This window comes from Colletes gigas, unplaced genomic scaffold (assembly GCF_013123115.1).
Source record: "Colletes gigas isolate AHSC1104 unplaced genomic scaffold, ASM1312311v1 Colletes_gigas_Sc00037, whole genome shotgun sequence".
Taxonomy (NCBI): Eukaryota; Metazoa; Arthropoda; class Insecta; order Hymenoptera; family Colletidae; genus Colletes; species Colletes gigas.
This window is the reverse complement of record NW_025106666.1, coordinates 330,210-357,387: the sequence shown is the minus strand read 5'-3', so window position 1 is coordinate 357,387 and position 27,178 is coordinate 330,210. Positions and strand designations below refer to the sequence as shown.

Genomic DNA, 27,178 nt, shown 5'->3' with positions numbered 1-27,178 from the left:
AGGTTTTACTTTGAGATATTATTACAGTTATTACAGGTATTTATCTTTAGAAATAGAACTACATTCATCAGTAATTAGCGTAGTGTGAATGATGAGGTGTTTGCCTGCAAGTTCAAGCTTCTTTTGCTTTGCAGGTTCGAACCCGCTAGAACAAATCTTTTTTTTATTGTTTCAATCATATTTTAATCGTACACTAAATGTGACATTATATTTTTGTCTGACCTTCGAATATTTTTTTTTTAAAGTTGAATTTAACCAATTACATTTAACATATTGTTGTGACGGACCAGTGATGCCAGAAAAGCACCGCCGGGTGCACACGCACACATGCCAGATACGCGTACGTGAGCTCGTGGAGTTTCGGAAAGTCGACAAAGGCAAACTGACGCATGCCCTCTTTCTCGATTCTCCGAAGCTGCCCGAAGTAATTTCGGATCGCCTCGTGGGAGTCGAGAGAGAAAGGCTCACATTTGCCTTCTCGCTCTAAACAACTGAAATCCGACCTCCCGTCAACGGTATACGATTTGGATTCTCGAGCCGAGATTCTCGACTGGCCAGGCATTTTTACTTTCCGACCTATGTAGGCGCACATAAGCAAAGTACCCATAATGAAAAAAAATTTTGTAAAATTTATTTTACGGAAATACACGTTTTAAGACCTCCTGATCATATTTTAATTATTGAAAAAAAAGAAATTTTTTTTATCGAAATAGAAAGAATCGAAAAAGAGGGCTTGCGTCAGTTTGCCTTTGTCGACTTTCCGAAACTCCACGAGCTCACGTACGCGTATCTGGCATGTGTGCGTGTGCACCCGGCGGTGCTTTTCTGGCATCTCTGAGTGTGGCCAGATCTGGCATAATATTACCAAGGTAGATGTACTCTCTGACATTTGATGAATTGTTAACGTATAATAATAAGTAACGATAATTCTGTATCAATACGCAATTTTGTTTTCGTGCATAGTCTTGTATTATATCTACTATAAAAACGAAATGGAGAAAATCGTTGATACAATAAGTAAAAAGATACTTACTGCGAATAAATACAATGATTTCTTTAACGAATACAAATCCCTATCTACAGACGAGGAGCGTATAATATTTACTCTTAAAATTATGTCAAAATATGATATAATTCCTACAGTGTGTGGTGATGTAAAGAATATAAAGGAATCAGAGAAATTAAGAGAACAGGGTAACAAGGTATTTGTTTCTATACCGTTGACAAGTGATTCTTGCCTAGAAGCTTTAAAACTATATACTAAAAGTATAGCGTACGCTCCTTATCCATCCGAGCAGCTTGCTTTAGCATATGCCAACAGATCTGCAGTTTTACTGGTAGTACATAAATATAAGGAGTGCATTCAGGATATAGATAGAGCACTTGCTTTAACATATCCAAATAACTTAAAAGCTAAGCTTTATATAAGAAAAGTTGAGTGTTTGAAGGTTTTACAGCATCCTAACACAGAAAACACTATTAAAGAAGCACAACAGTGGTTGGAAAAAATGTCTTTAAATGATATTAATTGTAAGAAATTAAATGACAAACTTATTTGTATAAAAAAGATGCCAAAATTATGTAATTCAAAGATAGAAAGTGACAAGAAACATAAGAGTGAATCTCCTTTTCCTGAAATAAAGACTCGTAATACAGAAATTCCTTGTGCTTCTGATGCATTAACTTTGAAGTACAATGAACAATATGGTAGGCATGTTGTAGCTAATCGCAAAATAAATCCTGGCGAAGTAATTGCCATAGAAAAGCCATACTCGTTAATCATAAGTCCTGACAATATTCACACACATTGTTCAAATTGCTTAGAGATATCTTGGGCTAATATACCCTGTAACTACTGTACTTATTCTATGTATTGTTCAGAAGAATGTAAGGCTTCAGAGTGGAAAAAATATCATGACTTGGAATGCTCTGTATTTCCTTCTATATGGAAGATGAGTTTTAACAAATTAGATTTATTCAGCGTAAGATTTACCATACAGAATGTGAGAGAAAGCATAAATATACAAGAATTAAAAGATGAAATAAAAGAAATCGACAGCTGCGATGGTAATTAACTTCATTATACAGTAAAGCTTTGTTTACTACCGATTCATTATAACGAATTTTTTGTGCTTTGTACAAAATACATACATTTAACTAACAAACACATAGTCATAACCATGCGTTACGTAAAAAGTACTTTTATGTGTAACCAACACAGTGCATGGTTTCTGATAATACACTTTTTTCTGAAACCAATTTGTTGAGGTATGTACTAATTTGTAATAATATCACAGATACTCTTATAGATACAGCAATGAACAGAACTTTTAACGAACCAGTTCATTTTTACTATTAAATTTGCATGATATTTTTCAATATTAATATTATACAATAATGTTGTTATGGTCTGTGCGAGTAAATAATACAAGCCAACATGGTGTAAACAATGCCTACAAAAAATAACAGTGAAAAATTAAAAATGTAAACAGAAACATTTCTTTGGATATAAAATTACATTAGAAGTATTTAGAGCACTTAAAAGCAGATGAATGCCATATTTATAACATATAAGAGCTTTTTTAAATTAAGCAAGACGTAGTAAGATTAAAATGATTACATTTTATACGAGGAAATAACTATTTTAATTTTCTGCTCTTTCAGATCCACGTACGAAAGGTTTCTCTGAAAATGGAATCTTTGAGAGCAGTAAATATAGAAGTTTATTAAGTCTTGTGACCAATACTGAGAAACGTTCAGTACAGGATTTGTTTAGGAAATCTCTGGATGCTTGTTTTATTTTGTACTTTCTGGCAACTTGTAGTAACATGTTTGGTGGTCCATTGAGAAAAGATTTGTCTGCATTAATAGAAAACCCTGATGTTACGTTCATTGGTAGTCTTATATTAAGACACCAGCAGATAATTCCTAGTAATATGCACAGTGTATGTAATCGCGAAAGAAATCATTTTACAAAAATTCTAATTTTAATTCTTTTATTTTGTTTTAATTGAACTCCATCTTCCTTTCAGCAATAGATTGTTTCAAATACTTAATAGTTATTAGGTGTACAAATAATTATGTTGTTGTGCTCGGCAATAATAGTGTAAAATTTTAGTATGAATAGTTTTCAGAAATGCGTGGATTGGACTCAGCTGAACGCGGTCTTGCGGCTCTGCCATTTTTCAGTTTGATTAATCACAGTTGTGAGCCAAATATACTAAGACACTCGAGGTCTAAGCATGCAATTATGTTTGCTGTGTATCCCATTGAGAAAGGTGAACAGGTATGCAAATGAATATTTAAATCACTTGTTATAGTTATGTTACCTCCATGCTACTGACAAAAATTATGCTCTTTTTAGATATATGATAATTATTCTTACCACTTTGCAATTGATCCAAAAGCTACAAGGCAAAAAGAACTTCTGAGGCAGTATTACTTTAACTGTGATTGTGTTCCGTGTCGCGAAGATTGGCCTTTATTTTACAATGTAAAATTGTTTAGTGTGAGTTATATGACAATTAAAGATGTATACTAAACAATTTCGGCATGCAATTATTTATTTTTACTATGTCTGTTCACAGGATTTGGTCAAGAAAAAAGAAGATGTGGTTAAAATTACTCATGCATTAGGGAAATTAACTAAATATGTCAATATTGCTACTGAAGGAAACATTTTGAATAAGCGTTGCATGATAAATGACTTAGTAAAAATGATCGAAGTTTTATACTATTCGGTGCCAAGGCCCTGCCAGGAAATGTGTAGTGTGGTAGAAACTTTAAAACACGTCTATGACTTGAGTGGAAACTCATTTGAAGTTCCTAAACTTTAAAAGTATTTTGTATAATTCAGTATTGTCCTTTTTACGAAAAATAAATGTATAGTTTTTGATTACTTTATTCTTTTGTAATATTGTTGTTTTCATTTTTTAAACGGATTTCGAAACGACTACATATTACATACATATACATATATAAATACTTGTACATTTTATATACTACGTCTATATGTGCTTTAAGTACGAATTTATGAGGATCCAAAGATTGATGAATAAAAAAACAATTTTAATAGAAATGATAGAAAATGATATAAACGCGATACCTCTGCATCTTTGATTCTAACTTCTAGTTGTTAAAAGACTACAAATTATCAGCATTTAAAATGGTGCTTTTAATATTTGTTAATCTCTAGAATTAAAGTTATGTAATTTGAGGTAGAGAAATAAGTAGGATATGCATAAAAACCTCTCGTATAAATTATAAAGTTTTAAATACTGCTGAATCCTAACTGCTGACACTGTGTACCTTTGTGATTGTCTTTATCTTACACATAACCAACTGATTATTGGTAACAAAATCGTCAATCTGATAGATGTGTATATGTTGCTAGCACTATTATGCTGATTGTAATCACTTTCAATCGTATTTATGTAATTAATTCTCCATTCGACTCCGTTATGTACTGGACTATGCTTCTTAAAATATTCGACTGTTGCATCTGCTACAGTCACTCCTGAAACAAAACGTTACCGATATTTTTATTAAATATTTATAGAAAAAAATTTTGTAACTTACAGTCATATAGTATTACTAACTTAAAAGAATATAAATTACCAATAATTAAAATACTTTTAATGCTGCAATAAAAATTGTTATATTTGCCCTTAGAATCACTATAGACTTTATGTTTTTTAATTGCATTGGAAAATAGTAAATGTCTCAAGAATTGTATAAAACACCTTAACACGGTTGTATGAGTAAAAATACTGTAGGATTTTATATGTGAAGTATTACTGTGGCTATTGTATATACTCCTACACATAAAATATTTTGTACTCTGAGCGAAAGATACAGTCGTGGACAGTAAATAAGTAAAAAAAAATTAATGTAATTTATCGGCGACAATCATCGTAAATTAAGAAAGTATAGTTTCGTCAAATATGTATGTATATATTAATTTTTTTTTAATTTCATCACAACAGCATACAATTATTGGCGGTCAAAATTAAGTGGACACTAAATATTTACAAAAAATATAATTTTTAATACTCGATATCGTAACCTCTTGTATTACCGCGTTTAAACGTTGAGGAACATTTTCTACAAGTTTTGGGTACCCGCCATATTTGAAATTACAGAACTCATAAATATATGTTAGCAATTTATGTTAAATTTTTATTGGAGCAATGACAAGAATATATATTTTAATTGAAAGAGATCACGCATTTTAGTGTAACTCTCAAAATGACGAGTTTCAATAAAATATGTGTCATCAATGCCCGTAAATTTAGTGTTAATTCTGATCAATGTCTAAATGCCACTTAAGCGGATAAATACGTATAAATATTTATAGGTATGTGTTTGTTATAAATGCTTCCGACATTTAAAAAGATATTTCGTGCTAAAAATTTGATATGTATCGCCCTTCCACGAGAAGAAGCCCCAGCGTGTTTACATCCCCACTCTTGCTGCAGTCCGCTGATTGGCTGTCACCGATTTCGTCACCGTTTTCGACCAATATCTGTGAGTCAGTGGACTACAACAAGAGTGGGGATGTAAACACGCTGTGCCTTTTTCTCGTGGGGGAATGGTACATTATCATATCGAAACAGAGGATTTTCGAAAATTAGTATTACGTCCACTGAATTTTGTTCACGATTGTAAGTACACAAAGTCATTTAACAAATAGGTAAATATACCCAAAGGCTGTGTCTTGAGATCCTTCAGCATAGCATATCCATCGCCGCCGCTCTGCATGAAATCAGACATGAGTACATTGTAAGTTTCATTCTTCTTAAGTTCACTGTACGCCGGAATGAGGCAAGATGCACATTGCACTTGCACAGAAACCACCTTCGAATTCTTTGGTTTAGACAAATTATAGGTTACCTGTATGGATGAGCATGCTCTATTAATAATTAAACATTATAGATGAAATAAAAAAAAGTAATTATACTGCAAGGAGGTTCAGTGTACTTTGAGGATCAAAGTAATTTTGTAGCTATTGAATACCTGAAGGCCAGAAAACTGTATGAATGCGCCAAACAGGTTTGAAGTTGTGTTCATCTCCAAATTTTGAACACTCCATTCTAGAACAGACAGCATCTGTTCCCCAGTCATCTGTACCTTCATGATGATATTGTTGAAAGGTAACACGCTAAGAATATCCCCCATGGTAACTTTGTCATCATTTGCCCTGGAGATAGAAGTTCTAATGCTGCCTGAATTTTGTATAGCTACTGCAGCATCTGTCCAGCTGTCCTTGCTTGCATACTCTCCGGCATTATATTCGATCATAGCATCTGTGATGAGATTACCCAAGTTGCATTCCATGCGTCTGCACACTTTGCTATCCCCTTCAAGGAGAACACGTGTTTTTCCAACTACTGTTAAGCTCACGTTGTCGATGGCCCCTCTTAGCTGATTCAATTCCTCCAAAATGTCTGGTGCCTGTTTGATGTTAAAATAATTGTCAACAATGAACGTCATTTAGGTCGGTAATTCTTAACGGGGGATGATGAATTTGTGTAAAATAACGAATAAATATTTTAAAAAATTTTGGGGTAGAGGCCAAAATAAGACGAATATGAGGAATGTCAATTTGTTAATCGAGGCTTCGTTAAAAAGTTATTACCGTTTAAAGTTCCGCCTGTAAATAGGCAACCTGCATACAGCTGGGTGCAGAAGATAGTGGTTCTCACTCAGCATGAGAAACTCTACTTACTGACGTGTCGACAGCCTTACAGTTTTCTGAGTGAGAACCACTCTTACACGTACGCAGCTGTTCGCAGATTGCCGTTCTACAGGCGGAACTTTAAACGTTAATAACTTTTTAATGAAGCATGGCTGAACACCCTGTATAAATGTCATATTAATTTAAGCGTTAGTTTCAAGTATTACATAAGTTAGGTATGCGTATTCTCTTTTTAGTTGAAATAAAAAGTGTAGAGTCGCTGATTTCTTTGACTATTCAACTATTCTACCTGTCTATACAGGTAGCCCTCTTACAATACGGCATCCTATAACACGATAAGAAAATTGCAAAGCCTTTGTACAACACTGTACTTCTACAGCACAGGATAATATGATTTTTGCTTAACATATTTAAAAACTAAATTACCTTAAAATAATGACGCGATTGAATAATGAACTATAGTGGCTTTACGTGAAAAAATATAAACGAATTATAAATTATTAAATTAAGGTTGCGTTAAATTAAAATAATATTTTTTGTCTTTTTTTTTGTTTTGTTATATATACATTTATATTTTTCATAAAAATTAAGTTGCTTATGTAGAATTAAAAAAAAAATATTTGTTTTTAATAAATTTTCGGAACGTAACTCCCCTTTTTGTACTGGTTCTGGCTCTCATATAATCCGGTTTCACACAACACGGCATTTTCTAGGAATAGGAATTCTATCTATCGTGTTATAGGAGGGTTACCTGTACATATTTTTACCAACCAACGAGTGCATAAATACTACATTTTTTAAAAATCTGAATTTTTAGATTTAATGACAATTTTGATAGCCCCTATAATTTCGTCCTTGTTAAACAAATTTGTAGCCTTTAAGAAGACGTAGGATCTTTTCAGTACAAAATGGGGACACTTTAAAAGTTTAAAATTTGCCTATGAAACCGAGCAAGAAATAAAAAAGACAGCTCACCTGTTCGATACTGTTATCAACGAGTACTGGGTTGCCACTGATATGGGTCACTTCACCCTCCGAGTTGAATGTCACCGTGAAATTCCCCAAATATTTGGTGTACGCGTACGCTTGGACAACGTGTACCTCCCTTCCGCTTTTTTGCACCACTTTTGTGGGGTAGAGACCCTCCGGCACCTCAAGATCCGGCTGCTTGCCATTGTAGAGGAACGTGTTCGTGTGCCCACCGATCACGAGATCGATGTCCTCCACTTCTCTAGCGATCTTCTTGTCTACCTCGAAGCCAGAGTGTCCCAGAGCGATCAGAATGTTTACACCCTGTTCCTTAAGAACTTTAGCTTCCCTGCGAATGGACTCCACCTCGTCCAGGAAAATTACGTCTTCCGTACGTGAGATTATTTTACTTTCTGGTGTTAAATAGCCAATCACGCCAATTTTCCGTCCATTTACGGTCAGGACTGTGCTGTTCAGCAGCTTCGTGGCAGCTAGATTCGGTTGTTTACTTAGGTCCAGGTTCGATGTCACTATAGGGAATGTGGCATTCTCGATGAAGGGTATCAGGCCGCTCACGCCGTCGTCAAATTCATGGTTGCCTAAACTCTGCAACAAAGAAGGGACAAATGAATGAAAGTTGGAAGATCCTGGACAAAATTATAGTATAAGCGTGCTACGAGGGTCGTTTAATAAGTCCTTAGAAAATCCAAGACCTGGCGCTCGTAGCTTCGAAAATGGTTTGTTTTTAGTAAGCATTATGGCTCATTAGACAGCTATCAAAGTCTCAGTTATATCCACCACATGGTTTCATTTTTATTGTCGATTGAAGAAAGGAACTTACTTTTGCATCAAGATAATGCACGGGTGCACACCTGTGCAGTTTCGATGGCCAAAATCATGGAATGAAAGTTCGAATTATTACAACATCCACCGTATTCACCGGATTTGGCCCCAAGTGACTTTTTTTTATTTCCAAACTTAAAAAAATGGCTCGGCGGACAACGGTCCATGTCGAACGAAGAGATGACCGCCCAAACAGATGACTATTTTGAGGACCTTACGAAATCTTACTTTTTAGATGGCTTAAAAAATTTGAACTAAAAGGAGATTTTTTTTATTGTTGAAAACTAATACTAAAACTAAAATTGAAAACTAAAATTGTAAAACTAAAATTGTAATGGTAGATTCTAGAGGCCAAAATAGGACAAAAATCAAGAATACCAATTTCTTGATGAAGGCTTCGTTAAAAAGTTATTAACGTAGTTCCGCTCAATTGAATTTTTTTCTCGAAAATGCACAGGATTTCGGGGGTATGTTTATTCATAAAAAATGATTGTAATTGACCCCTGCAACCAAAAATAATTTTTTTAGAACGATTTGAAAATTTTTTTTCAACGAAAAATTTCAGCAGCTACCCGAATTTTTTTCTCGAAAGTGGGTAGGATTTCGGGGGTGTGTGTATTCACCAAAAATGATTGTAATTGATCTCCGCTATCAAAAATAATTTTTTCAGAATGATTTGAAATTTTTTATTTTAATTTCTTAATAACTTTTTAACAAAACCTCAGTCAAGAAATTGGTATTTTTGATTTTTATCTTATTTTGGCCTCTAGAATCTCCCATTAAAATTTTTCCCATGGGTGGCCAAACACCCTGTATATTCATATCGTTACATTAATTGAATTCCACAGAAATTGCTAACAAATAATATTTATGAGTTGTGTAACTTGTTTGTACTGCGTATTATCGATTATTCTTTGATTTAGGGGAGCTTGCTTCGTCTTAGATCTTTCGGTAAGACTATTGTTAATACCTATTGTTAATAGTTAGAAAAGTTTGTTCGTGGTCTCTATTAGCTTACGTTGTATTTAAACTCCTTAGCACACAAATATCAAGCCAAGTATTTGATGAGATAAATGCGTTTCTCTCGAAATGTCACTTTCTTAACTTGCGTAGATAAATCTCAAAAACTCTCGCCCGTACCAAAATTATATTTTTTTATAATGAGTATATCATATACTTTTATTAAAAAGTTGCGGAAAATTGGACAAAATTTTGCAATTTTTAATTTAAGCTTTCGCCATTTTGCCAATTTTCAACATAAATTAATTATTTTACTACGGGCGATAATAGGAAACCTACCGAATAAAAATCTTCTCGATTTTTTTTATATAGTCAACCTTGAGAGCTGCAATCACCTATGCCAGTGTGTAATAAAAACGTGAAAAGTCAATAAAAATTATTGCAAAATTTATTTTGCACTCTCAAAGGATAGTTAAGTAAATTGCGAAAATAAATTATAGCGTTAGATGTAACATTTAGTTAAAGAAAATTAATAAAGATGGTTAAATTTTGCAACGTACACATGAGACTGCCCTCTTAAGAAACGTTTCCCTGATATCACGGTATCCTTCGAAACAGACTTTTTCATCCATCAAAAATAGTAGACTTTAAAACAATAAATTCTGAATGGTCTACGTGTCTATTTCAAACGTTAATTTTGTTTACAATGCGTTCGTAAAGACTGTTCGGGGACTTGAAATCTTTCAACGAGCATCGAACCAACCCAGTTTTACAGGATTTTCCAAAATATAATGAATTAAAAGGATATATCACTAATTGTAAGACTTTCTATTTCGTTGAAAGGGTCTAGCCGAATAAGCATGGTAAAAGTGCCCCCAAACCAAATTGAACGGGGTTAAATACCATACGATAGATGGTTCGAAAAAACCCCTTTTCACAGTGTTTCAACCCGGTATCTCTACTACAGGGGTAATTACGGGGTGAAAATCATTTGTTGGTTTAACCTTAATATCTCCCGTCCTGCTCAATTAAAAATTATAAGACAAATCATGGTTATTCTATGGATTGATGTACATATTCGAGAATTTTTTCAGAATTTTTGGATGCAAATTCGATTTTTAAAAAATTCGAAAATATTTTAACCGGCGACTATTTGTCGAAGGTATCAAGTGATCACGTTTGTTTTTATTCAGTATAAAGCTCTCAAAAGAATTAGTAATCCCTAATTTTTTCCGATTTTCCGAAGGGGTGGAACGTAGTCAAAAATTAAAAAATGATTAAAAAATGGTGAAATAGCTATATATTGTCTTAATTACTTACGTGACAATATAATTTATATTTATAAAAGTATTATATTTATAATATTGTTTGAGTCGCGGATGCTTTACCAAAATGATCAGCGCATCGCGCCGTGGCGGTTCTAATCAACAGGAGTCCGGTACTACACGTATTTGAAACTACACATAGCGACCAGTTAACAAAGTATTTAAACAAAAATATTTTAATTATATCTATTTTAAAAGCTTGTCCGGCATTTTTCCGTATGAAAAATTAGGAAATGTGACTTAATAATTCTTTAACAATTTTTCCAAAACCGCTTTTCCAAACAATCTGAAAGAATTACGTATTAATAGTCATTATGCTACGCTATAGCTGTAAAAATATGAATATGGTCACGTAAGTAATTAAGACAATATAAAGCTATTTCACCATTTTTTAATTTTTGACTACGTTCCACCCCTTCGAAAAATCTGAAAAAATTAAGAACGATTAATTCTTTTGAGAGCTTTATACTGTATAAAAACAAACGTGATCACTTGATAACTTCGACAAAAAGTCGCCGGTTAAAATATTTTCAAATTTTTTAAAAATCGAATTTGCATCCAAAAATTCTGAAAAAATTCTCGAATATGTACATCAATCGATAGAATAACCATGATTTTTTTCATAATTTTTAATTGAGCAGAACGGGAGATATATTTGGGTTAAACCAAAAAATGATTTTCACCCCGTAATTACCCCTGTAGTAGAGATACTGAGATACCACCTATCGTGTGGTATTAACCCCGTTCAATTTGGTTTGGGGGCACTTTTACCATGCTTATTCGGCTAAACCCTTTGCCACAAATAAATAATCACAAACATGTTATAGAACTATTAAAAAGTTTAGCTTCCATCGAAATTGCAATATCCGGAAGGTAGGTGAAACTTTATGGCTTCGTTTAATTCTCTTGCCTAAATTATTCCCTCAATTATGTTCCAGAATAATTCGCAAGGACAATACGTCATTTTCTTATGGTGTTACATGATCCCCTTTCCAATTACATAGTTGAATAAATTTCGATTAGTGCCGCAGGCAATCCAGATCTAATCATTATTCTCAATGACTTGCAATATTCTATAATAAATTCTGTCTTTAGAGAAGGCATTTTTGTTTCTATAACCCGAATGTTTAAAAATGGAAGAATCGATCAATGAAGAGTCCTAAGTAGATTTACAACCGAGGAAGATGAAATTCTACAAGCAGAAATGAGTCGAACACGATGAATAAATTTTGTCGAAGAAGCTTTCGTTTTCAAAAAAACTCGGTTTTTAATATATTTTGGCTATAATGCACCTTTTACTAAAATTTGATTCAATATAATGCACTTCTCCGTAGTTGCTCATCACGTTTTTATGCAAGGTTTGTAAGAGTAATTATAATTATAATCAGAAATCCCGTTTCTTTTTATAATTTGGGTTCTTGTCTCGAGCAATTTTCGAGATCAATTTACTCGAAATCGAAGGCTCGTAGGAAAAAATTTTAGTGCACGTTTTCAATTTGATTTTACGCGTAAAATCACTCATTTCGCGGTTGTAGTTAGAGCTTATAGAATTTCGGTAGCGTAAATGATGCAAATTAAAATGAAATTTTGAAAAAGTTTAGCTTGTCAACGCACTGTAGCATCCGGAGCCAATAGGTTCAGGAACTTGGCAACCACTTTCCATTTGTACACATTGTACCACATGGAGCCTTGATAAGTGTCTCCAGCGATCATGAAGAGACATGGAATAGGCGATTGCCTCGCCTGTCGAACAAGGGTTGTTATTCTGGCGAATCCTCCGTAACATTTTCCAGCTTCTGCGTCTTGTTTGGAACAGATACTGGACAGTTGTGACGTCTGCTCGAACCTACGGACATAGAGAATTTTTTTGCAATAATCGAAATGTGTGTAGTAATTTCTCGATATAACATCACCAGTCACCCTCGATATAACAACACAAGCGGTTCCGACTAAAAAAAGGTCAGAAAATTCTGAATGGTTGTTCAGTTTTATGAAGTCTCCTCGAAAACTAAGTTAACGTTCTTTTCGAGAATTTTTGTCTTATTTTTTCAACGTTTACCAACCTTATAGGTATTTTTAGTTAATTGCAAAAACAACCTTAGCAATTAGACGGTTTTAGTGATTCGTGAGAAAAAACTATGTAGATCTTCATATTATAAAATGAAAAGTAAGCTGACAGTCAATAACTATTAATTATTAATTCTTTTTAAATATGAAAATATAGAAGTTTAAAGATTATACAGGGTGTTCGGCCACCCCTGGGAAAAATTTTAATGAGGGATTCTAGAGGTCAAAATAAGACGAAAATCAAGAATACCAATTTGTTGATGGAGGCTTCGTTAAAAAGTTATTAACGTTTAAAGTTCCGCCCGTACTGAATTTTTTTTTCGAAAATGCGCAGGATTTCGGGGGTATGTCTATTCACTAAAAATGATTGTGATTGACCCCCGCAATCGACAATAATTTTTCCAGAACGATTTAAAATTTTTTTTTTCCGTCGAAAAATGTCACACTTTCTCGAATTTTTTTCTAGAAAGTGCGTAGGATTTCGGGGGTATGTGTAATGACCAAAAATGATTGTAATTGACCCCCGCAATCGAAAATAATTTTTCCATAACGATTTGAAATTTTTGAATTTAATTGTTAATAACTTTTTAACGAAGCCTCCATCAACAAATTGGTATTCTTGGTTTCCGTCTTATTTTGGCGTCTAGAATTATAGTCCAGATAATACTAATTACTTTCTATTATAACATCAGTGTGGAAACTCTTAGGGAGATTTTACAACAAAGAAAGGAGAAATTGTTTTTATTAATTCAAGAAATGCAAATTCAAAAATGAATTTACTTTAATAAATTAGTGTTATATTAATAAAGAAAATGGTCACGGACGTTCATCATTTGCAAAACAATTTGACTATTGTTTAATAAATGTTTGGATCCAGGTATCATTTACTGATGAATTCAAATTTAAACTTCTATCACAACGGCGACAAGAATTGATCTGGAGGTCCGGGGTTAAGCATGGTGGTGAGTCCATCATGGGGTTGGTAATTTGCATTTTATTGATGGCAAATTGTCAGGTCAAGAATATATAAACATTTTACAAAAAAATTTGCAATCGTCTATACAAAAACTTAGACTTGAAAGATCATTTATACTACAACAAGACAACGATTCTAAGCACACGTTTAAAATTATTCCCAGAGTTGGCCGAACACCCTGTATATGTATGTAGAATCAATGATGGCATTCGTAATTACAAGTAATTTTATTACTTCCAATTAAGGTTTACTCATACTTCAGACTGATTAGACTGGGAATAAGTAATAATTTCAAATTTCATTACATAGTTTTTGCACATATAAGAAAATGATGCTAGAAATATAAGAAAATTTAAAAAAAAAATTATGAATGGAATATAGTGGCTTTATTTTTTCTATCAAGAATTGTTGATTGTTGGAGAATAAAATTTTACGTTTCAATAAAGTTACGCTATTTTCAGGGGCACTTGTAACGGTAGAATGAATTTTTTTTCCTCAAGGTTATCGGTTATGTATTCAGAGATAAAAAGTAATTTTCATTTTAATAACAACGACTTGGGGCCGGCTAATCAGTTTTGTCACAGTAATTATAATCTCGAAACAGTTATTATCAGGGGTCGTTTACAAATTATGTTATTAATTTCGCTTGATTTTGAGTCCCATCCCGTTTATTACGTTCGAAAATAACTGTTTGAAAAAGTTATTGTTAAAAATTCCAACCCCGTTCCCGGAAGCAAAATATGAATATGAACATAGTAAATATAATTTCCGTTTCTCGAATAAAAGGAAAAAAATCAATTTTTTAAACGTTTAATACGTTCATTTGTGTCAGTAATTTAAATCCTATAAAACTTTTCCATTAATTTGAGCATAATTGATACAAGTTACGATGCTGTTAATTTTAGCAACCGACGATTTTTAAATTTCGATTTCTGATTTAGCGACTCAGATGCTACTCTCTAATTAACGAAAAAATAATTCGTATATCTTTTATGTTTCAACCCTATGTGGGCGTCCTTTTAACTTTTAACTGACATTATGTATGTATAAATTATGACTATTTTAGTATGCAGCATTTGAATAATCCAAAATGTAGTATCAAAAAATAAAAATCTTTATTTTGTGCAACTGGTTACGCAAAATAATGAAACACAATATTAATTATAAATAACACAAGTGTTGTTGCTAAGGTGACAACATTACCCACTATTCCAATTAAAGGTTAAAAAATATACATAGTGTTTTATATAACTGGAAGAAACTGTATTTGTAAAATGATTAGAGATGTACAAAAATGTCGTTAAAATATACATTTTGGATATAATTTTATTCACTTTCATACATTGGTGGATTTATAAAATGCAATCTTCCTGAAAGATGGCCTCTAAATATTGTTTACTGTTATAAAATAATTTTTCATAGCAAAGTACAAATTGGTTCGTGGATTAAAATGGATTTGACATGCGGAGTTATGAAATCTAAAAAAATATACTCATTTTACATTACATTTAATAAATGTATTTGAGCATGCACTCGTATAGTAAATAATTAATGCATTTAAATAAGTAAAATATTAATAAATAAATTACGAACAAATTTAAAATAGTACAAACAAAGGTTTAAAATTAGGTTCCTTCCAAATAAACCTTTATTGTATGCTGGAACACTGAAAATATTTTTGATTGATAAATCACCTCAGTGACACGTTCTGGAATAATTTTGTACAGCGTAGAAGCAATAAAGCAGTAAATTGGTTTCTAATCCTAGTGCTCATTAATCACGAGATAAGCGGTACATTAAATATCCACAGGAAAGCCATAACGCGCAAATCGAATTACAAGATACGCGAAGACTACAAAAAAAAGAAAGAAATATCGAGCAGATAGGTAAAGTTGCCAGTTAATGAAATCAGGAAGTTTATTTGAATATGCAAAAATATTTCTTGATACGAGAATAAATGATCGCGATTGATACGAAATAATTTTAACTGCTCCGTTGCGTGTTAATTACCATCAGGCGGACTGCAATTAGTGCTTGACGTGCGGCAGAAACTGTTCAACTGATTCAATATTGAACTTAATACGCGTTACAATTCTGTCTCGACAATATAGCAGCCATTTGTTTTTTTATACTTAACAAAGATAAACGATATACTTTTTATAATTCCAGTTATTTCGTCGTAAGAAAAAGGACTGACAAAGAAGGGAATAAAATAGAAAATTATTCAATTTTTTATTAAAATATTTCTTTATCAAGAATTTCGAATCTCGCACAGAACATTTATTCTTTTCTTACAATAAATAATGTCGTACAATAAGCAATCGTATACTTTTCTGTTATCTTTGAACTTATCTATTTATATGTATATTCTGAAATGTGGGACTTGTGTGTACCAGTGTTGGACATCAATCAATTTATCGATTAAGTGCAATTGAGAAGATAAATTTTAATTGCAATTGACAACTGATCAATTGCCTCGAAATTGTAATTAACAGTTTCAGAGTTAAACTGGTAAGATTAACGATTTTTTAAAGATTCACAACTTGTTCATACTTTTATTAATTAACTGAGAAGAGTAAGTCGATCTATAAATAACCGAACAACATTTTTATGATTCTGTAACAAACTGCATTTTATAAGTATTGTACTAGCATAATAATAAACAACGTGCATTAATGAACTTCTGAAATTTATAACGAATGTCTGGAAAAGTTGCGAAAATAACTGCACGAATAAACTGTACAAGTTTAAAAAATCATACATTTTACGAGTCTAAGTTGTAGAAACTTGACACATCGTGCATATTACAACAAATATAAAAAAATGTTGTCAGAATGTAGAATTTGATCGACGTTGGAAGCTTATTGTAAATGCTCGAAATAATTTTAGAAATTTGTAAATTCATGCACTTGCAAGATGTTTGGAAACCCATAATTGGAATTACAAAACAGGTGTTAGATCGTCAATTGTACCTGATAATTGATCAATTTTAAACGTTGTAAACAGTTAATTTTCGCGATTATAGAATTTATGTCAGTTATAATTGATGATTGGTCGACAATTGTTATTTGCAAATAACAATTGGTAATCAAATTGTCACTTGTCACTTGTCAATCGCAATTACATTTTGTCTAACACTGGTATACACACGAGTTATTTTTTAATTAAATGTAATAATTTGAAGTTGAAAATTGTCGTAGCTAGAGTCAAACTTATAAAAAATAACTGTCTTATTCTTTCTTTGTCTTTGTTTTGTTTTTAAAGAAAAAACAATTACCTTGAGTGCATATCGTTCGTGTGAACAATTCTGAGAGTGAGTCCATCGTCTTGGCTTGGAATAGGATTTCCAAGGACTTCATCCGAGACTATCACGAGCGTGCACCAAACTGTGATCCAAATTCCCAGCATTTTCTGTTCGCCGCGTAAATCTACAGGTTCGATCACACTTCCGCGTAACGCAAGCCGTTTCGTTATCTCGTCTTTTTAAATAGTTTTAAAAGATAACCACGTAACACGCTGCCTTTGTATTTTGTAGCTATCAGCAAAGAAAGAAATGGAATTGTTCGTCAATTACTGTCGGCTTTGTTCAATTTATTGCATTACATTTCGATTTTTTTATCACATTTTCATTTTAATTAAGATGGCTAAAGTCGCAAGAAATTGATAAAAAGTGGGTCGCAAAAAAATAATAACATTCTTATGTTAAATATCACTTTGAAGGACAGTCTTATTTTTAGAACAGAAATGTTCATTTTATCTCGTGAAGTGTTCTAATTTTCCAGAGTTTTTAGTTATCTAAACTTTGTTTTTCAAATTTCATAACTGTTTAGAGTTCCTAATGTTCTGAATTTCCCAGTTTTATAAATATTTCGAGGTTTTCAAGTCGCTGTTTTCCAAACTCGATATTTTCAATTTTCTGCATCGTTAATTTTATTTGAGTTTTTTTTCGTAAGAATATATTATTGTTTGTTTCCTACCTAAAGAAAAATCCATCAGATATTTTTTTACTTTTTTTACTTTTTGTGGGAAGAAAAATGTCATGAAATATTGTAAAACGCTAAATCTGTGATGTCTGAAGCTACAATTTCTACGTCGAAAATCACGAGTTTCGTGTTTCAGGCGTACAGCGACTGCTACTAAATAATAGAAACAGGTGGCAAATGAATAAAATAGCGATGATATGCAACGTGAAAATTACAAAATGGAATTCGCTAGAAAAAAGGAAGAATGATTTACAATTTCGACATCAAAGCGAAACGCGAAGGAGCAACCGAAAGATCGTCATCCATGACATCGATTAACAGAATTTCTTGCGAAACGTTATGGACGCTGCCAGAGCGAGCCTCTCCAACGATCTTCAATGTTATTTCTAGCCAATAATAACCAGTAAGGTTTTCGTATTGATATAATAAAAATAAATAAAGTTCAATCATGTCCAAGTAGCGACAAATTACCCTTGATGAAACCGAATGAGGTCTTTGCTATCGATGGTAACCTTAGCATTGGCGACGCTGCCAATAGAAATTCCTCAATGTTTTACAAAGTACACGCATATAAACACGCACTTTTTGTTTTCACGCGTTTCGTGGTGCAACGGTTGCTTATAATCGCAAGCCAGCTGGAATTTTTCAGATAAGAAGTTTCTTGCGTGAGAATCAATTAAATATCTCGACTAGTGTTTAAGAAATATTCTTGAGAACGTGGATCGCTTTTGACAATCAACGAAGCGTCGTTGTGTAAACTGAGGATTCGTTCATCCTAAGAAAAGACGAATTCGTTCGCACGTTATAATTTTTAAATTGCGTCGATTTCTTCTCTAATGTCAAAGGAATTTTGAGGATGTGAAAAACATTCAGGTTGCAATTATCTTTCCTAGCTGTGACTTTAATGGTTACAAGGAATTCTTTTCCTGTCATTTTGAAACTATTCGAATTTTCGTATCGTTTCAACTAGAGATGATCGAATAATCTGCTTTGGGCCAGTGTGTTTCCTATATTGTGGATGTTTATTTGATCTTTGATTCTCTTGAAAATGCGCCAAAAAATTGAAGGAGATGTTCACCACGAGGAAATAAATATTGTGATGAGCATAAAATTTTTGTCAAGGTTATCGACATTGTTTAAAACAGGATTACGTATTGTTATTACTGCGTTGTCGTAACATACTTCGTATATATAATTCCGAAAAACGTTATCAGATTAAATGTTCCTTCCGTAACAAATAATTTCTTCCATTTATTTTTGTTCGTATTTTCAAAATGAAAAATAAATATTGTGGGTAATCAGGTTAACAAGGATTATATGAATTCAAATTTGATTGACCAAGGCCGACGTTCAACTTACGGTATAACGATTTTAACGCAACCTTGTTAAAATGCCTACTCGTTGCAAATTAATAATACACGTTTGCTTTAATCGAGACTTGTTGTATTGCGTGTCGCATTAATCTGCCAACAATTGCGCTCGAATATGGCACAGTTACGTTCGTTTCACTTAAATAGTGTGCAATAATCGTAAGAAATAATTGCTACGATTGACAATCATAACACAATATTACTTCGAGTGAAAAATATCTTTTACAGCATATATTTAATAAATTAACGAGTCTTTAAATTACCAAGGTGAAGGAGAAATAAATTTGTGGAAAATAAAAAAAAATTTTAACTTTAGGTGCAGTAATATTTGCATTCTTAACAGAATGTTATGTACACGTGCTATGTTATCTTTGCTAATTTAAGTGTTTTTATTTGTTGTATAAGCATTTCCTGACTTTGGCTTTGGTGTTCGTTAGTAAAACAAAAATTTATCGCGGCAGTGACTGCTAAATTTTAATTGAAATTTTAATTAATTGCTACTATTATCGAACTCGGTCCTCTTGTAATTTAGTGATTTTTATATACATTAGAATCCGAACGATTTAATAATTTTTTATTCGTCCACATTTAATTAATTTCTAGATTTCGATAACATATTTGTATTGTGTTATTATTTACATAGGTTTCAGATTTTAAGAAAAATGTAATTATTGGCGTTTTTGTCATTATGAGATCAGTGAGTAGAAGATATTTGTCAAAAAATGTAAAACAAGGAATTTAGATTTTTATTGTTGTTTGAAGACTGCATTTTTTAAATGATTAGAGATAACACAAAATGTCGTTAGCATTCATATTTTTAATGTAATTTTATACATTTTTATGCATTGGTGGATTTAGAAAATGCAATCTTCCTGAAAGATGGCCTCTAAATATTGTTTACTTTTACAAAATAATTTAATTCAAGTAAAACGAGGGATTCAGATTTTTATTGTAGTTCCAAGTTAGAGAAACTAATAATGTGATTTCTTCGGAATTTATGCTGACTCTTGTCGAAATAAAAAATTTATTACAAAATTTATTAGTAATTTATAGCATGACTACTTAAAATTTTGTCTTTTAAGTAATAAACAAAATGTTTCTTCAAATACCTGTTAAATTGACAGATGTGGTAGAATTAGGTATGCATTTAAAGATTGGAATTTAATTTAACAACAAATTTAGTAATATAATAAGATACTTATCAATTACTTACAAAAGATAATACTTAATCGAATATAGCAGATGCAGTACAATAGTTACTCATCAAAAGAAGTTCCCCATCGCAGACCGAAATATGTTAAAAAGAAATAGTATATCATAATAAATCAATGCAAGAATGAAACTCGAATCAACGGTTGTAAAAATTGATGAACCGAAGGACATAGTATTCGATTGACGTCACGATTAAGAAACTTAAGTGGCCATACAATTCACCAGTCGTTATTTTACTTGCCAAATGATGTAGCTCCACATCTTTACAAAAAAGAAGTAATATCGTTTTGTATAAATTCAATTGTAACATTTGTAACATGCAAATCAAACTGTGATAAATTTGTTTAATTAAATGTCGTACGTAGTATCTGACTAACATCAGAGTTGAGTTTTTATTTCCGTATAACAAATATAAATTTTAGATTCATTCATAAAGTATTATAGTTTTTGTTTGCAGTTACGTTCACCTTAATGTTGGTTTCAAAAGACGCGCTAACGGATTCTAATTTACGAATGAATCGAATATTTTGTATTCGTTGATCGAAAATAAAATTTGCTCAACTGTGACTGTTAGGGAATAATCTTCCTGTAAGTTGGCAATGATGTGGAAGTACAATGTATGTATGGTGAAGTGTGTGGTAGGGAGGAGCTGAAAGATGCGTAAAAAATAGATAGGAACGTGGAAGTAAAAAGTGTTAAAGAGAGTACTAGAAGAATTCAAAAGAAAGGAGAATGTTATACTAGAAGAATTCAAAAGAAAGGAGAATGTTACTTAAAATTGTTTTTTGTCTTAATCAAGTTTATTGAATTTAAATAAAGTATTATTTATGTTAAAAGATAATTCCGGGATCTGAAATTATTTGAACCATGTGCTAACGCAACAGTGACCGACGATAGTTATAATGAAACTTCGAGTAATATTCTACGTCATCTGTTTTCAACCTTTACTCGTACAAAAACGTAGTTCCATACCAAATGTACACACGTTAATTTTAACATAAAAGACGTGACAATGATTTACAACTCAACGATAAAATACAAATTAATGACTGATAAAGAATATATTACCTGTCGAAAACTTCTACGTGGAATTCTAAATAGTATTATAAATTATTTCTTTTTAACCTTTACATGTCAAAGCTCGTAGCCCCAAAACAAACCTGCCCAACGTAAATGGTAACCAAAAACTTGTGAGGGCGCCACGTAACCTAAAACAATGATTTACGATAATGAATTAATTCGTAGGAATTTTGTATTGTGATTGCTTTTCAAGACTAAAAGAGATAAATAAACTGAACATGATGATTTCAAAACATACGTGACACATTAAAAAATTATATGTACGATCTGGTACAGAATTACTTTGGAGCAGAAATAAGTTGCATCTCTTATAATGTATTTAGAAATTAAAGATAAGAACGCGAGATAAAGACTGATAAAAGATAAAGAACCTCATCGATGCTGCTACAAACGATCTTCGGTGTGATATTATAAATTATTTATACTCAATTTTTTCTTGTAAACAGACGCTCAATTATATTTCCAATTAACTGAGAAATAAATCATCGACTGATTTCTCAATCCAGAAGACGATGTACTCGATCGATGCTTGTATAGAGAATTCTACGTAGCACTCAAAGTTATCTGTCTTCAATCTTTGCTCGTCAAATAACGTAATTCTATGTTGAAGAGTGAATTGTTTGATTCAATAAAAAGACGTGGTAATAAAAAAAAGATAAAGTATCCAATCAATATCTCTGTAAAAGGTCTTTTATAAGGCTAACGAAGGATCATACCGAAGCGTCAGTCACTGATTTCGGTGAAATGTTGCACAATTCCACGGTAAAAATATTCGTATTTTTTTTATCGATCAAATAGCAACAACGGAGCTTTCAAATTTTGTTGAAAGTATTAGGTTGATGCGTATGAAATGTTGGATTTTTTGTATTCTCATGTATTGAAACTTTGCACCGAGAGAATGAATACGACAATCGTGAGAAAACATTTCAATGGCTAAACAAACACGAATAAATCGGAAATACGGAGTCTAGTCCTTAGTTAAACTAGCAGAGATCTATTCTATTGAACGATAACGCGAGACCTCATACATTGCAAATAACAGTTTTGCAATTTAATGATTCAAACTACGAGATTCTATAGAATTTACAATATTCACCAGACTTGGCATAGATTACTATTTCTTTAAACTTCGAGGCATTTTCTTAAAGGTGAACAATGTTCTGAACACAGAAAAAGATCAAAAGGACTGTCAAGGCCTTCGATAAGTTTAAAAATTCAAATTTGAGAAGGAAATAGTATTTTTTAGGAATGAGTTCGAGTTCTTGCAAACCCCTAGTATTTTTGTCCTAATTAAACATTTACAAAATTATTTTGTTTAGTATTTTGTTTCCTTAAATGGTTTCAATTTTTTGTAAAATCCGACATTTATAATGCAGTAAAATATTGAAAAAACAAATGGTTCCAGATTATAAAATTCCAAGAAAAATCGCAGAATTTAAAAAATTTGTTCATTACTCGATATTTCAAACGCGTTTTTCTCAAAACCGAAATGAGATTTTCACGATTTAATAAAATCCAATGAACGTGTCGATTTGAAAATGCAGTAATTAAACAAATTTTTTGGATTTTAAATTCTTTCTAATTCGATCTATAACCACGTTCATGTAGTTAATTTCATAGCAAATCTGGAAGTGTCGAAATCATAACAACGAGGGTACTTGAAATTATTATGTATTTTCCTATGGAAAAATTCATGTAAACAATATTGCAAAGCGCCAAACTGATATCTTAAACAGCTTGTCTTCTATAAAATCCAAAAAATGTTTCTCCACGTTCACGTTAGAAGCTCCCCTTAACGCGTTTACTGCTATATTGGTCACTGGTTACCGATGTTTTAAATAACAACGCGCCCTTGAAACACTTAGAGAAACGTACCTTAATAATTATAATCTTCTAAATAACATCACTGTCGTTAGGAATACTGTAAAATAACAAGAACGCCACTGAGGTATCGAATATTTTTATCTGTCCAAAGACGTGTAACATTAGACTTGCAAGTGTTTTCTTTGGAATATAATAATATTGCACGGCTAGTGAAATGTCAAAATGAAAACAATTTTCAAATTTTAGTCCGTTATGGATGCTATTATACATGTATGAATCTATATTATATAAATATAAATAGTGGATTTCGTTAAGTTTTTAATAATAGTTGTTTGAAAAGTAACTGGAGTCTTTGTTATAAATCCAAATTACTTTTAAATGTATATAATTCTCGTGAAATGTAAGACGCTCAATTAAATATTGAGTTAAGACTGGGAGGTCCGTGACAACAAAAAATTATTTAAAGTCTATGGTAGTTAACAGGTTAAAAACCACTGCTATAGATAATAATATGTAAAACGATTTCGTAGCAACATCAAATAATATACAGCGGACTGCGGATCATAGTGGTGCAAGTTCAAATTTAAAAAATACGTCTTAACGATATTTTTCCAAATCTTACAGAGAATTAAAATATAACTTTATTCTTTACCGAAAAATGACAATATATTTCTTTGTTATTAAACAAAGAGAAAAAACTGTTTAGAGTCAGCAGTATAAGTCCATCTTACACCGTTTTGTACTGAATTGGTTACAAGTAAAATGGCTTCGTTACCAAAAAGATAAATCATATACAATCCAGTAGAAGCATAGTCTGGATGAGAACATTGCGTTCAGTGAGACGAATATTGAATGCAGTAAGGAGGGTCGGCCAAAACGTTTAGACAAAATAATCTAAAAGAAAAGGATATGCTGCGCCCACTAAAATATATCCCACTGATCCAGCATCCCTTCTTCAACACTATTAAGAGCTAAAAAGAAGTACGAGACAATGGTCAACTTTCTGATAACGAAATGGTAGACTGTATGCACATAAAACTGAATATTTCTGCTGTGATGATACATAAAATATTTAACATTGAGACTATTTTCTATGTTTTTCAATACTAACATATTTGAGATACAATTATGGAAAAAAAAATTCATAAAAAAATCTTCGTTTCTTAAAAACATCACTCTTATTTTGACTAACCAAAATGTTCAGGAATATAGTGGTGTAAGTTAATCTTAATTGATTAATACGCTTCTCGATCGTATAAAATCCTCTTTTGTATTTCAGTTTCACAAACGGTTTCTTAACTTTCGTTTTAATCTCATGAAAAATGTAGAAATATGATTGAGTTTATAATTATTCACAGCACTCTGTCTACCTACATTTTAATATCTTTCCTGTCATGTAGCTTCTTCAAATATTTTAACGACAAACGCCTAGCCGTCAAGCGAAATTTGTAAAATTTCCACACGGCTTGTTAGAATATTTACTTCTGTAATGTCATCAAATTTATTTGACGCAAGTTGTATTCAGATTTATTTTCCGTGACATGTAAGCTTGGGAATTAATTTGTTTAGTTCCTCGATAAAAATTCATGTCAACCATATCCACGTAGGTGGCTGCCAACGTGTTAATCCAGATTTCACTCGTTTGCACTATAAATTAACTCTTTTGCAGTTCATATTTTTTTTCCATTGATCTACAAATTTGTTTTTCTAGGCTAATTAAAATAAAATATAATGTAAAGTTATTAGTCTAAAATAAAATACTTGTTCAACGTAGACGAGCGACTTTCAGCCGCATAATTATACATCTGTTTTCGTTATTTTCAAATGGAAAAACAAGGGAAGATATTCACGATCGAAGATAAAAAAAATCGCTGTATTAACATATTATTCATTTTTTAGTGCTAGCTCGCATGACCGCCCAATAATCACGAATAAAATCAGAAAAAAGGATAAAATAACAATGTATTGCTTCACATTTGTGTCATTAACGAAGTGAATTTGATCTGTGAAAGGGCAAATATGATCTGCAAAGGGGTTAATTCATGGTGAAGGATTTGTACACGTTACACGTGTGTTTTAATGTACGTTTGCGAGCGGGACCTCTACTCTATAGCACAAAGACTATACCTGCAGCGCGTGAACGTCCGTCAACATCTCAGAACGGTCATTGGAAGTGCGAGGATCGCGTCGCGGGATGTACGAATCAAAAAGCGTGGTTACGAGCGCTCTAAAAATATGTCACTGTCCGTCAAAAAGAGAGGAGTCCCGGGATGTGGTCTCGATGCCAATCAGGTTCGTTAATGCGCAACGATCGCTCGAGCGAACGTACGAAACGAAACGAGCCGATTTTCACGAACGACCAGCGACGACTGAACGCGATCTCCGCTCGAAAAGCTCGGCTAGCCACCGCTTGGCCCCGATCTCGCGCTCGATTCGCCGCTCGAAACCGCTTGGCTTTTGTCGAATCGGTCCCACCGCTGTTCAGATTCGAGCTTATCGCGCAACAGACACCAGCTACATTTTATTTCTCACGAATAAGAACACGGTATGTAATTGAAAAAAATGTATCGAGTCGACAAATTATTTAAATAAAAATATTTTCTAGACGAGCGTTTCAATTTTTAGCTAATTTTCGATTTCTACTCGCTCCGTTTTCCTCATATCGTTAGGTTTATACAATTTTGTTCGATCCTTTAGGGACGGCCATTTTGGAGCACGATCGTTAGGAAAACGTGTACCTCACAATTACGTGGTCAACGTGAAAGTTTTATTTTAATTTAATAAATTGTTACATACGTATTTTAGATATTAATTTTTATAGGTTCATGAAGACGGTTTTGTAAAGAATTTTTTGATGTACATTTTTAACGATAAAAGTATTTTGTCTACAAAGTGTTAATTTTGTCAAGTTTGCATGTATTAGACCGTCCCATAAGTTCGAATTTTAATGTTTACAATAAAGACATTGACAAAAAAGATTTTTTATTCAAATGTTATTCAATACTGTTTTTAATTTACATTGATACTTTCTAATTTGTTACACACTAAAAAGTATTACAATATACAAAGTAAGCGATAATAATGATAGGAAATTATTTGTAGAATAATGTAGGCGTGATAAAATTTTCCAACGAAATACACATAATTTTTTATCGCTTAGATGTAATAGTTTCATTATTTAGTCCCAATTAAAAATACAAAATGCCTTGATTAAATCTGGCTTGAGATATTATTGCGATGGTTCTTATTTAACAATCTAACAACGTTTTTATCGAAGATTTTAAAAGTAACAAATATTGTCTGACCCAACAAATTTCGTTTTCAGCCTCGTCAGCTCAAGAAATGGTACGTACTTACGGGATGAAATAATAAAACAAAAAAGTTTTTAAATTCAATTTTTAACAAATAACGTCAGAAATGCTTTTATAATGAAAGGAAATACAACTGACATATTACAAATTTTATAGATGACGTTCCTGACAACTTTCCCCTCTTCTACTCAACTAAGTTTTATTTATAATTGTTTGTTACTCATCTCCTGTTGAGCAGGTGTGCGATGATTAATAACTTATCTTGTTTAATTGAAATCGGTTCCCAAGATTTTGAATTAACCTGGAACGAATTAATACATACAAATTTCTTTAATTTTTGATATATGGGAGTATTTGAAAATTAAGTGAAAAATGCATTTTCGATGGAAAGTTTTTCTCGTTCAATAGTAAAAATATATATCGTGTGTACCGTACATAGCTGATTAAGCTTAAAATAAAGCGAATTATCGTCAATTCCCTTATTTATATTCGAGAGAAAAGGCAAAATATGTCCAAGAAAGTATTCGACCGACGAATCTTATACTCATTTGTATTCTGTTT

General features: G+C 32.2%; 2 protein-coding genes across 8 annotated transcripts; one reads left to right on the top strand and one right to left on the bottom strand.

Moving 5' to 3' along the window:
* Window positions 1-857: 857 nt before the first annotated feature.
* On the top strand, window positions 858-3,956 carry LOC122402498 (SET and MYND domain-containing protein 4-like). Of its 2 annotated transcripts, XM_043405328.1 has the most exons (6): window positions 871-917; window positions 987-2,067; window positions 2,665-2,945; window positions 3,128-3,286; window positions 3,365-3,508; window positions 3,588-3,956. In XM_043405328.1, exons 2-6 carry the CDS (start codon window positions 993-995, stop codon window positions 3,834-3,836), a joined length of 1,908 nt encoding a protein of 635 aa, XP_043261263.1. In that variant the 5' UTR covers window positions 871-917; window positions 987-992; the 3' UTR covers window positions 3,837-3,956. The 2 variants fall into 2 exon arrangements, with proteins under 2 accessions (XP_043261262.1, XP_043261263.1); XM_043405327.1 differs by having other exon boundaries at window positions 858-2,067.
* Window positions 3,957-4,155: 199 nt separating this feature from the next.
* Window positions 4,156-25,688, bottom strand: LOC122402499 (protein 5NUC-like). 6 transcript variants are annotated; one of them, XM_043405331.1, is made up of 9 exons: window positions 25,434-25,688; window positions 23,358-23,403; window positions 17,308-17,372; window positions 17,115-17,276; window positions 12,409-12,640; window positions 7,673-8,272; window positions 6,016-6,453; window positions 5,703-5,892; window positions 4,156-4,516 (listed from the first exon to the last, which is right to left on the bottom strand). In XM_043405331.1, the coding sequence occupies exons 4-9, from the start codon at window positions 17,243-17,245 to the stop codon at window positions 4,323-4,325; spliced, it is 1,785 nt and encodes a 594-aa protein (XP_043261266.1). In that variant the 5' UTR covers window positions 17,246-17,276; window positions 17,308-17,372; window positions 23,358-23,403; window positions 25,434-25,688; the 3' UTR covers window positions 4,156-4,322. The 6 variants fall into 6 exon arrangements, with proteins under 6 accessions (XP_043261266.1, XP_043261268.1, XP_043261265.1 ...); XM_043405333.1 differs by lacking the exon at window positions 17,308-17,372 and having other exon boundaries at window positions 17,115-17,265; XM_043405330.1 differs by lacking the exon at window positions 23,358-23,403.
* Window positions 25,689-27,178: the final 1,490 nt, after the last annotated feature.

What these genes read in the sequence shown, in the direction of transcription:
- LOC122402498 (XM_043405327.1), top strand. Translation starts at nt 993, where the DNA reads ATGGAGAAAATCGTTGATACAATAAGTAAAAAGATACTTACTGCGAAT. An exon ending in TTCCTAGTAATATGCACAGT is followed by an intron (nt 2,946 to 3,127) that starts GTATGTAATCGC and finishes TAGTATGAATAG; the next exon opens with TTTTCAGAAATGCGTGGATT. An exon ending in CCATTGAGAAAGGTGAACAG is followed by an intron (nt 3,287 to 3,364) that starts GTATGCAAATGA and finishes TGCTCTTTTTAG; the next exon opens with ATATATGATAATTATTCTTA.
- LOC122402499 (XM_043405331.1), bottom strand. Translation starts at nt 17,245, where the DNA reads ATGCTGGGAATTTGGATCACAGTTTGGTGCACGCTCGTGATAGTCTCG. An exon ending in TTGATAACAGTATCGAACAG is followed by an intron (nt 6,454 to 7,672) that starts GTGAGCTGTCTT and finishes AACATCAAACAG; the next exon opens with GCACCAGACATTTTGGAGGA. An exon ending in TCTCAAGACACAGCCTTTGG is followed by an intron (nt 4,517 to 5,702) that starts GTATATTTACCT and finishes GTTTTGTTTCAG; the next exon opens with GAGTGACTGTAGCAGATGCA.